Source organism: Lolium rigidum, chromosome 6 (assembly GCF_022539505.1).
Source record: "Lolium rigidum isolate FL_2022 chromosome 6, APGP_CSIRO_Lrig_0.1, whole genome shotgun sequence".
Lineage (NCBI taxonomy): Eukaryota > Viridiplantae > Streptophyta > Magnoliopsida > Poales > Poaceae > Lolium > Lolium rigidum.
In genome coordinates, this window is record NC_061513.1 from 176,078,620 (window position 1) to 176,091,057 (window position 12,438).

At 45.9% G+C, this 12,438-nt stretch overlaps 2 protein-coding genes across 2 annotated transcripts; both read left to right on the forward strand.

Annotated features, from left to right (window-relative positions):
- The first annotated feature begins 2,671 nt into the window (after positions 1-2,671).
- LOC124660818 (mitochondrial outer membrane protein porin 3) lies at positions 2,672-4,873 on the forward strand. The gene is made up of 6 exons (XM_047198657.1): positions 2,672-2,769; positions 2,891-2,958; positions 3,505-3,615; positions 3,784-3,873; positions 3,971-4,179; positions 4,351-4,873. The coding sequence occupies exons 1-6, from the start codon at positions 2,727-2,729 to the stop codon at positions 4,658-4,660; spliced, it is 831 nt and encodes a 276-aa protein (XP_047054613.1). The 5' UTR covers positions 2,672-2,726; the 3' UTR covers positions 4,661-4,873.
- Positions 4,874-5,600: 727 nt separating this feature from the next.
- LOC124658864 (inactive protein RESTRICTED TEV MOVEMENT 2-like) lies at positions 5,601-6,767 on the forward strand. The gene is made up of 2 exons (XM_047196862.1): positions 5,601-5,753; positions 5,848-6,767. Exons 1-2 carry the CDS (start codon positions 5,642-5,644, stop codon positions 6,615-6,617), a joined length of 882 nt encoding a protein of 293 aa, XP_047052818.1. The 5' UTR covers positions 5,601-5,641; the 3' UTR covers positions 6,618-6,767.
- Positions 6,768-12,438: the final 5,671 nt, after the last annotated feature.

Genomic DNA, 12,438 nt, shown 5'->3' on the forward strand with positions numbered 1-12,438 from the left:
TACAAGTCGGGGCCACCAGCCGCGCGGGAAGTTTTCTCGACGTTTTCCACCCTTTCGTTTCCTCCGGACTCCCGGAGCGCTCCCCGGGGGCCGGATAACCTGGGCTCGCCGGATGGATGAAAGCCCAAATCCGAGCGAAAACGAGAATCCGGGGCGCGACTGGACCGTTTTTTCGATCCGAATGAAAAAATGATCCTGGGGCCTTTCCGGAGACATGACTGAAGATCTCTAATACAAGTTGTGATACTCCCCCATCCTAGTTTGTAAGTCATAATTTTGGAATATCTTGGCCCAAGGTACCAGCTGATTGAGTCTCATTTCTCTCTCTTATTGGTGCATGCAGCCTCTTTCTCTCCTTCATTGGTGCATGCATTCTCTTTCTCTTCCTCATTGGTGCATGCAACCCCTTTCTCTCCCACATTAAATAAAATTATGGCTAGAAGATAGGGGTTATGGACAAATAGTTTTTGAGAATATAACTTAAAAACTAGGACGGATGGAGTACCAAAAGTGTATATGACTTTAAATATAAACTAGCACGGTGGCCCTCGCAAATGCGAGGGCACCATCTATAATGTTTTGATAGTGAATGAGAAATAAATTAGTTGTCTACCTTATGCAATAACAATATGGTTCTAATGTTCAGAGAATTGATTTTAACTACGAAAACGACTTTGAGCAAGCTTTTATTCTTATATAGAATCTAATATATTTCATTATCTTAAATTGTTAGTGGATCAACAAAGATTTTTAGGTACATGCATACTTACAAATTAATCATCTTCGTGAAAGCTATGCTAATAAATGTCATATGTTAGCTAAAAATATTACTATTCATTTTACCATCTGAGAGTCCCCTAGGAAGTTCATTTGAAAATAGACTCTTATCGATCAGACATGATATATAGAGAATATATTTCAGTTTATGGGCACCATATTATTGACCATGCTTATGTATGAGGAAAAAGTTCTTTCAAAAATCTTAGGATCCCACTTTTTAGGTGAGCATTTATTTCAGTTTTTAAATTTATAAGGTTATTCTAACCTCTGGAGATTTGATTCTAACTTCGATGGACTTTGAGGGACCTTTTGCTTTTTTAGGGGCCAATCTATTTCTTTGCACATGTTTCGTTTTTCTTACCTATCAAGTAATTTTAATGGGTCAATCGAGTTTTTTGGAGCTACATGCAGACCTCATGAGAGGGTTTTAGAAAACAAAAGATTGTGTTCCACTACTCGTATAATCTACTAATATAGTTCCTTCTTGATTTTTTTCCACACTCACCATGCTTTCTTATATACAAAAGTTCAACATTTATATTCTGAAAAGGTAACAACGTCCGAGTCCCGCGTGGTTCCATTCAAAAACCTTTCCATATCCATATCCGACGCACAACCGTATAGGGAGAGAACTTGTTTTTAAACATGTCTTTTCGCACGTTCCCTATGAAATCAAACAACATGGAATTGAATTATGTGACTTATAACTTGTGTCCTTGAGTTAATTCACAATCGCATATTTCAGATCTATCGAAACGTATCAGTCATGTACTCTTGTTCAAAGAAAAATGTGTGTCCACATTGTGCTTATCTGCCATAAGTTTACTTTTGTACCTAAATATTTGTGTACATACTATTTTATATGTTAATCTCAGGCTTTAAGATTTAGCATATGTGGATTAATGTGGTGTCCCGAAAAACACCTTCAAGATTCTTTTACTATATAACATATATTCAAAGAGTATTATATTTCAGGTGTCCTCTAAAGATTTAGTAAATTAAGTTTCAAAATTTTGTTTATGTTTCATACTTAAATTAAAAATATAGATATGTAGATTGGTTATTTCTATGTTACTCATATGCGCATATCTATATTGTTCATTTCTATTTTATTAAGTTACAAATTTAAATCATAGCAAATATTCTCATGTGAAAGCAAAATTTCAGCGTTTCTAGCTAGCTAAGCTAGCCCGTATGTAGATGTTTTTCTTGAGAGACTCGGTTATTCGCAAGGTGCTTCTTAGTAAATGTCATCTTTTTTCTAACGAATTAGGACGGAAATTGGCAAGCTATCTAGCATACGATTTGTTCCTGAACGGGCTCCACGTTTTTTTAAGTGATTGCTTTGCACGTTGCATCAAGTAGGAAAGTCCATATCTATTAGGACTCCGATTCCTACGGATATGGCTCTTTATTTTTATTTTTTGTATGCCTATGCCTATTAAATATGGAACGTGTCAAACGTAACATATGCGGTTGCGTAAATAATAATGTTTCGGCAAATCCTAGCCTTAAATTTTAGATCTAACTATCAAAAATAATTTAGATGATGTGGATCAACGTAATCACTCTATTATAAACCCGTGTATTGCTTTTAGTATATAATAGATAGATATATCTAGACATTAAATAACGTGGAGATTTAAATAAATCTCAGATGTGTATACAGATAGAGATAGTAATAATAAAAAAACTAGCCCTCCCTCCACTAAGCTTTTGCTTCGTCCGCGCGACGCGAATGCACGACGCGACACGAGCGCAGGAATCATCCAGATCAGAGGAAGAAAGTAACAGGACACTTTTAAAACGAAAAATAGGGACAAGATCTGCCACGACTCCATTTTAACTCGTCGCCGCGGCCTCCGCCCTCCGCCGCTGCGATCTCCCTTCCCGCTCTCGCCTCCCTTCCGCCAGGCCGGCCTCTCTCGCCTCCGCCGCCCGCCGCCATGGCTCCTGGACTCTACACGGACATCGGCAAGAAGACCAGAGGTACGAAGAATCTCCGCCTCCTTTTTTTTCGAGCGATTCTCTCCCTCTTTCTTTCCGCTGATTGTTTCTTCGATTGCCGAGAACCGGCCGATCTTGACGATGCCATGACTGTTGCGCGCAGATCTGCTGTACCGGGACTACTGCACACACCAGAAGTTCACCCTCACCACATGCACCCCGGAGGGCGTTGTGAGTATCCTCCTCCTCAGTAACTATACATTTCCGTTGCAATTTCACAATTTACTGGCCCCATAAGGACCATAGCAGTATCTTAATTGCGGTCTGCGTTGCATTTCTCCACATTAGTCGACTACTAGGTACATTACAAATCAACATGTTAGCATCAGGCCGATCGATCTCTCCTTTGCGCTGGTTTCTGTACCGCTGTTGCCGTCGCAGATTACCATCGTGGCACTGTGCCACTGTTTGTATCGATCTGTGCCCCTTTCGGCATATACCGAATGTGGACTTTTCAGTTTTAACCATGGAAGAAAGCTATGGATCCTCATTTGTTACTAGGATACCAAATCTTTGTCTAGGGATCATTTTTCACTCACGGCAACTGGATTGCACATCTTTTGGTTTCATAAACATGAAGCACAACTATGTGTTTTATGCTGATTAGTTGCTCACTGCGTATGAAGGAGATGAGCAGATGATTGGTATATAGTTTCGGTATTCGTATCTCTGTGCAGCATTTGTGCTCTCTATTTGATGATTTTGGTTTACCTACAGGCAATCACAGCTGCAGGAACAAGGTTAAACGAGTCCATCTTTGGTGAGCTTCAGACCCAGCTTAAGACCAAGAACCTAACAGTTGATATCAAAACAAACTCAGAGTCAGATGTAAGCTGCCTTTGCTACACCTTTTTTTCCTCTCTCTCACGCGAACCCTCTGTGCAAATTTCATAGCTGTCTTTGCTTGAAATTTCTTCTTTGAGTGGTATATCTGACTGTTCTTTTATGCCCCATAATCGGAATTTACAACAACTGATGAACGTTTCACATCCCCAGCTTTTGACGACAGTCACAGTTGATGGGTTAGGAACTCCTGGGCTGAAATCAATCCTCAGCTTGGTTGTTCCAGACCAGAGGTCAGGGAAGGTATATTTCTCGCATTCTTCCATTTTCTTAATCCTTGTAATATGCAACATGGTGATCGCTGCAGCAAAACAGTTAATTTGTCTTATTGCCATAACAGCTGGATTTCCTGTACTTGCATGAATTGGCCGGTCTCAATGCAAGTGTTGGGCTGAATCCCAACCCTATGGTTAATCTCTCTGGTGTCTTTGGAAGCAAAGAACTGTCAGTTGGTGTTGATGTTTCATTCGACACGGCAACTAGCAATTTCACCAAGTACAATGCTGCATTAAGCCTCACAAATCAGGATCTTATTGCTTCCCTCCACCTGTAAGCATCTTTTCTATACTCAGCTGGCATATATTAATATGGAATTCTACTAGTCTTGATAGTTAATGTCAGTCATCAGGCTATTATTCTCATTGTAAGGCGCCTAGTGTGCTGCTTCTTTGCTCTAATACTAGCATTTGCTGTGGCGGTGACCTTCCAAATCTTCTGCAGGAACAACCATGGTGACACCTTGACTGCATCTTACTACCACTTGGTAAAGCTACATTCGTCCACTGCTGCTGTTGGAGCTGAGCTGTCCCACAGCTTCTCAAGGAACGAGAGCACAATGATATTTGGATCGCAGCACTCGTTGGATCCCCACACCACCGCGAAGGCACGCTTCAACAACTATGGCATGGCCAGTGCCCTTGTCCAGCATGAATGGCGCCCCAAGTCACTCATCACAATCTCTGGTGAGGTTGACACAAAGGCAATTGAGAAGAGCACGAAAGTTGGTTTGTCATTGGTGCTCAAGCCTTGAGATACATATTTTGGATAGTGCATATCTTTTAAATTCAGTTTTGGTTGATGGGAATAACATGGGGGGAGTACATAGCCCCAGGTCATCTTTGTGGCATCATTATGTTCTTGAATTCTTCTTTTGCCCACATAATCTGTTATCTAGGCAAATGTTAACGCTGACCTTATTATTTTGATCATCAGCGCCTGTTAATAATTTCTGGTGATTAAGACCTGCTATGAATCTTTTCAAATGTGATAGATTGGTTGTTACAGTTGTGTTAACCTCGGTGTTCATTCTTTGATGTCCTCGTTTGCATTCGTGCACTTGTATGTCTCAGTATAAGAAATAGATGTGCTTCTGATTTAAGAAGCACATATAAAACCTGGAACCTTTTTTTCCTAAAAGTTGGATAAACTATTTATGAAGTATGAGTATGTCTGTTATTCAGGGATTTTTTTAAAAAAATGTTGATTGGTTGTGTCCTGAACTGCTGTGCAGTCAGATGGTTTGTGGGCTCTTTCAGTTTAAGTTTAAGATTTGCTTGGACAGCATATCATCTCGGAGTTGACTGAATGTGGTGGATTTCGAAGGACTGCAATAGCAAAACCATGGGAATGAAGAATCCCGAGTATTATTTACCTCGGGCAGCTAGTTTGCTTTGGCGAGACGTAGATGAAGACATGGGTGGTAGGTAACTCGATACCGTGGCGCACGCCGAAGGTTAAATGAACCGGAGACACGTTACACACACAGGAGAGGATGATGGGTTACCCAGACCTCCACGATAAAATTTCTTTGTGCCTCTCAAGAAAAGCTTCGAATAGTTTAGCTTACCACACATGCAACGCAAGCATGCAGCCTGAGCCAAGCACCTACATAACTAGGGAGCTCCCCCGACCAGATTGATCAGTACCATCGCCGGCAAGCTAAGAAATCACACGCACTGAAGCTAGGCACCGTTTGATTCCGGCCGGAAGCAAAGCACGTAGTACGCGAGACATGGCGAGCAAGCAAAGATCGTCGCCGGCCAAAGCCGCAGCAGCAGATTGTGATCCGGTGTACGAGTGGGTCATCGGCGACGGCAGCTATCTTCTCCGCCTCACCCTCCCAGGTATGCAGATCAGACCCTTCGTGTAATTGATAGTGGACCTAATGAGATCGATAAATGGTGCTGAACCGCTCTCTTGGATGGTATCATGTTGCAGGGTTCAAGAAAGAGGATTTCCGGGTGCATGTCGACCCCACCGGCCGGCTGACCATCATCGTCGGCCACCGCCCCGTTGATGGCGTAGCCGGGAGCGTGCGGCTGCACAAGGTGTTCCAGCTGCCACACACGTCCGACCTCGACGGGATCACCGGCCGGTACGACGGCAGCGCTCTCATGCTCACCGTGCCCAAGCTGCCATCCAGCGCGGTACCACCACCGGAGACGCCCATTGAGCAGGTCAAAGAGGCCGCGGCCGATGTCGCCGACAAGCCAACGGATAAAAAATGCAGGGTTGGACGGGAGGCGGAGCGGGTGATCGAGGCGGCGAGGGCGAGGTTGCAGGGGAGGCAGAAGGAGGAGGCGGCGACGAAGGAGCAAACTGCAGCGAGCAGCAAGAAGTCGCCTGCTACGAAAGTGGACGGAAGGAAAGAGGAGCCCAAACCGGAGGCGCCGGCGACGCCGGCTGAGAAGGTGATGAAACAAGAAGATGATCACGACGAGAAGGCCAAGGCCGCTGAACACAAGGCGAAGCTCGAGCGTGAGGCGGAGCGGAGGATCGAGGCGGCCAGGGAAAAGCTGTATGCCGCGGAGAGAGAGGCGGACAGGGAGAGGGAGCAGAATGGCTGCTGGAATTGGAAGGAGCGGGCGACGGAGGAGGGCCTCAAGTGGGCGGAGACCATCGGCAATAACAAGGAGGTGATCGCCACCGCCGTGGCCGCCTTCACGTTAGGCTTCTTCGTCTCCCACAGGATCTTCTCCAGGAGCTGAATAATCATCTCACATGAATGCCAGTACAGCGTACGCTCGTGCCGCCGTGCGTGCGTTCATGCACACATGGACGTACATAGATGGCGGGATGCATTAAAGCTTCAACTGTGTATTGGTGTATATACATACAACGTGTGGTATTTGGTATTACCTACTGACACAACAAAGTGTCACACTGTCACTCTCACGACCTGCTACCTGCCTGAAGTTCTGAAGGTGAACGGATGATCCCCAACGACAGAGGGAGGCCCAATTGGCATGCGCAGCATATAAATGATAAGGGAGTGGAGTGCGTGTAAGTAAGGGATTATGTGATTGTAATATGAACCCGGTGGTGCTAATTCTCCTCTTCCTCTTCCCTGCAAGGGTACGGGTAAAACCATCTCATACCCGTACCCATCACTTTTAATCTTACCCGTTACCCGTATTCAAACATGTATTCAAACCTGTCAATGGGTATAAATTTTTTCATACCCGTCATCCGGCAGAATCAACGAATACCCGCGGGTAAAAAATACCCTTGCTTACAACACAACAAATTGATCAGAAAATATGGCATGAGGTGAAGCTATCCCAAATAAAGGACTAATCCTCACTAACCTATCAACAATTGTGACACTCGAAAGCATGAGGTTCAGCCTAGCAGCGTAAAGGTCTGATTAGGGGAAACTTAAGTACTTAAAAATATTACATCGGCCTTCTTATCAAATTTAGATGATGGGTACATGGGTATGTGGGTATGAGTTCTACGATCTCATACCACTACCCACCCTACCTTATGGGTATGATATTTTCACATTTACAAACTCATAGATAATATTTTATCCCATACTCGTACTCCTATTGGGTTTTTACCCGAGAGATACGCGGGTCATGGGTACCTATTGCCATCCCTACCTGCAACTCAGCTTTCGTCGGTTTTCATTGATCTCGACGTCACGCTAAGAGAAAATGTATACAAATCTAGTAAAGTTAGGTTGTGGAATTTATCATCGGACTATCGGAGCTATCAATGGTCCCCGGTCACTCTCGAGCAACTTGGTAAATCTCCTAGAAAGAAGAATTTTCATATCTGTCCGATCACGGGTTAGTAGCTTGGTCAGTAGTTACCATATGCGTAGAAATATGGTTTAAGTTAGCTTTGGCACTACGATTGGATGCTAGTAACTTTACTTGGTCTCAGCTAGAGAAAGGAGAGACCATATGATGGGTATCCGTGTTGAGGAAGATTGTGGTTAACTAAACTAGTTTAATCATAATGACTTCTATCTACCAAAACATTAATCGTTCAAGATACGGTCTACATAAAAAAGATGCGCATTGATGTTGTGATTCCATTCTCATGATCGAGTTCGTCATTTCGTCAAGTGTTTCAAACTCGGTTTCGTGTTTATTTTTAAGTCTTTTTTAGATGAGTTTTGTAAACTTTTCGCACACGGTCGGCCATTTCAAAATTCATTCGGGAAGTAGCTTCACCTCACAATTTCGTACTACTTTTGTTCCAAAGTTTTCGGTATCAACCTCCATAAACAAGTAGATCTATAACTTTGTATAGTATACTATGAAGACGTAAATATACTTGTATACGAATGTCAAAATGGAAAACTATGAACGCAAAATTTGTGCGTGATAGTGAGATGATTCTATTCCTTGAAGGAGTTTTGAAACACGTGAAGGGATGCGAAAATTTAGATTAAATTTGGCCAAAAAAGTTTCAAAGGGAACATGAAATTGCCATTCAAATAGACGAAACAAAAAACCATTCATGTGAATTGTTTCGCAATATCAACAGATATCTTTTTCGTGTACAACATATTTCAAAACAACCACCGCTTTGTAGATCGAGGAGGATTAAACTGATGTAGATCAGTGGAATGTTACTTATGTTAGAGCAATATGCTTGTTGTATTACCAGGGGGCCAAAGGCCACAATATGTAGTACATGTACAGGTGCACATATGCAGAAAGCCCCTAACATATGGAGAAACTACAATAGACAGATATATACATCTAACACCCCCCCGCAAACTCATGGTGGATCCACAACACTGAGTTTGGAGAGTAAAAAATCATGCTGCGCTCGAGTCTGTGCCTTCATAAAGAAATCCGCCAACTGCAAATCTGAAGGCACATAATGAACCGCAACAACAACATCATGTACCTGTGCACGTGTGTAAAAAGCATCAACACCGATATGCTTGGTCAGCTCATGCTTGACCGGATCACGTGCAATACTGATAGCACCTGTACTCGTCGGACAAAAGTGGAGTGGGTGTCGTAACAGAGACCCCAAAATCTGCAAGCAACCACCGTAACCAAGTCACCTCAGCAATCAACAAAGCCACAACCCGCAACTCAGCCTCAACACTCGAACGGGAAACTGCGACCTGTTTCTTCGTCTTCCAAGCAACAAGCGAACCACCAAGAAACACACAGGAAGCAGAAAGCGAACGACGATCCGTAGGATCACTCGCCCATGTAGCATCCGAATAGCACTGGAGCTGGAGAGAGCTGGAACGGGGAAAGAAAAGGCGACGAGTGATCGTGCCACGAAGATAACGAAGAACACGGAGGAGATGGCTATAGTGAACAGTGGTAGGAGCTGAGACAAACTGACTCAGAATATGAACATGATAAGAAATATCAGGACGAGTGACAGCAAGATAAACAAGACTCCCAACAAGATGGCGATAACGGGTGGGATCAGGAAGAGGATCACCATCAGTAGGACGAAGCTTAACATTAAGCTCCATAGGAGTATCGACCGTGCGCTCATCCCCAAGAGCAGCACGAGCAAGAAGATCCTAAATGTACTTTCGAGAGATAGAAAAGCCATCGAAGTGGAGGAAACCTCAATGCCAAGAAAATAGCGAAGAGGACCAAGATCAGTCATAAGAAACTGATCACGAAGACGAGCCTTGACGAAGGCAATATACTCAGAATCATCACCAGTAATGATCATATCATCAACATAGAGAAGAAGAAGAGTACGTCCACGAGGAGAAGTGTGAACGAAAAGTGCTGGATCATGAAGACTAGGAGAGAAACCAGCAGTAGTCACGACAGAGGTGAAGCGCTCAAATCAGGCACGAGGGGCCTATTTGAGACCATAGAGAGAACGTCGAAGACGACAAACCATCCCATCGGGAACAGAATACCCAGGAGGAGGCTGCATGTAAACCTCCTCACTCAACTCGCCATTAAGAAAAACATTCTGAACATCAAGCTGGGAGACAGACCAGCGGCGAACAGAAGCAACAGCAAGAAGGGTACGCACAGTAGTCATATGAGCCACAGGGGCAAAAGTCTCATCATAGTCACGGCCGTGCTCCTGCTGAAAACCACGAGCCACAAGATGCGCTTTATAGCGCTCAAGAGATCCATCGGAGCGAGTCTTAATTTTATAGACCCACTTACACGTGATGGGACGAACACCAGAAGGGGGAGAAACAAGATCCCAAGTGCCAGTGCGCTCAAGCGCAGCGATCTCCTCAGCCATGGCAAGCTGCCATTCAGGATGACGCTCGGCATCCCGATAAGAAGTTGGCTCGGAAACGACAGAGAGACCATACTGAATAGGAGAGTAACGAACTGGAGCACGACGCTGACGAACAGGCCGGGAAGGGGGAAGCTCATCTGCAGAAGACAAGTCATCAGAAGAAGAGGAAGAAGGGACAGCATCGGAAGGAGCCGAAGCCGGAGAACGAGGGGTACTAGGTGGACTAGACGAACGAGAGGATGGCGCCGGCGCATCAGAAGTAAGAGGAAGGGGAGGAGGGACAGCAGGGGGTGCATCCGGAAAAAGAAGAAAAGAGATATCATCCACCGGGTAAGTACCCGAGGTGGGGCGAGGATAGAAGGGACGCGTCTCATCAAATGTGACGTCACGAGAGATGCGCATCCGACGACCAACGGGGTCCCAACAACGATAGCCCTTATGCTCATCACTGTATCCGAGAAAAACACACTCAACAGACTGAGCGGTCAGTTTAGTGCGTTCGCGAGGAGGCGAAGGACATAGCGAGACGCAACCAAATGAACGGAGAGTCGAGTAGTCCTGGAGAAACACCGGAGAGACGCTCGAGAGGAATGCCACCCTCGTAGAGCAGCGGAAGGCTGAATGTTAATGAGGTGGGCCGACGTAGCGACAACCTCAGCCCGTAAATGTGGCGGAAGAGAAGAGGCAATCATCATAGCACGGGTGGTCTCAAGAAGATGACGATGCTTACGCTCGGCGACGCCATTTTGAGCATGCGCGCCGGGACAAGAAAACTGAGCGAGGGTGCCCTCCTCAGCAAGGACACCACGAAGGTGCTGAGAGATATACTCACCAGCAGAATCAACACGGAACACGCGAATGGGTGAGGAATACTGAGTGCGGACCATAGCCGCAAAATGCTGATAAATAGAGAGCACCTCACTGCGAGAGCGCATGAAAAACACCCAGGTGTACCGTGAAAAATCATCAATGAATAAGATATAGTATCGATGGCCCCCTTTCGAAGCGAAGGGAGCCGGACCCCAAACATCTGAATGGACTAAATCGAACGGTCGCTGAGAGACAGACACACTAGTAGGATAGGGAAGCTGAATCTGTTTGCCTAACCTACAACCCTGACAGTGTAATGACCCATCTCCGCAGACAGACCCCTGAAGGCCACGATGAACCAAAGACGACAGGCGAGAGTCACAAAGGTGACCAAGACGATGATGCCACTCGCTGAAAAGAGCCGGTGACAGAGGCAACAACCGGAGGAGAACTGGCAGATGAAGTGGCAGCGGAAGGAACACGAAGCCAGTCTAACTCCCAAAGCCCCGGAGACTGACGGCTACGAGGGCCAGCTCCAACCAGGGCATGTGTGCGACGATCCTGAATCGCACAAGACTCAGCGTCAAGAATGACGCGACAACCAGAATCGGTGAGCTGGCTAGCAGAGAAAAGGTTCATCTGAAGGCGAGGAACATGAGAAACATCGTGGACGAGAAAGAGGGAGTAGAAAGGGTGCTTGTACTAGAAACAGGAATAGAGGTACCATCAGCCGTGACAACACGGACATGAGAAATAAGAGACCGAAGAGCAGACGTAATAGAAGACTCGTAGGTCATATGAAAGGAAGCTCCGAATCCAAATACCACGGGGACGTACTCGATCGTGTAGAAAGTGGTGGTCGCAGGTGCGCGAAGAGCCAGTCACAGAACCAGTAGTGCCCGGCGAGGAAGAGTCTGGAGTAGCGAGCAGACCACGAAGACCCCTGAGAATGGCTTGATCAGAGAGTGCAACTGCAGAAGATCCTGAAGAGCTAGCCTGCTGACGATCCTGGAACTGCTGACGTAAACTGGGATCCCGCGTCCAGCAGGTGGAGGAAGTGTGGCCAACCTGGCCACAGTAGGTGCAATGAGGACGAGGGCGGAGACTCGGACCGCGAGGCTGCTGACGTAAACTGGAATCCCAAGCATCAAGCAGGCAGTGAAGCTGCGCTATCTCATGCGCAGAGAGGGGCGCGACTGGAGAGGTCGACGTACAATCAGGTGCCGACGAGGAGCTATCATCCACACGCACGCAGGCCACCAAAGGGGGCGACGGAGAGCAACACGCCGATGAAGACAGAGGTCGGCAAAGCGCGGTCATAACCACGTGAAGAGGCCGCAAAAATCGATGTAGAGCGGCAAGCCGACGCAGACGGAGTCGACGAAGCGCGGCCATAACCGCGGGAAGAGGCCGCAAAAGTCGATGTAGAGCGGCGGGCCGACGTAAACGAAGTCGGCGAAGCGCGGGCAGAGTCGCGTGAAGAGGTCGCAAAAGTCGATGTAGAGCGGCGAG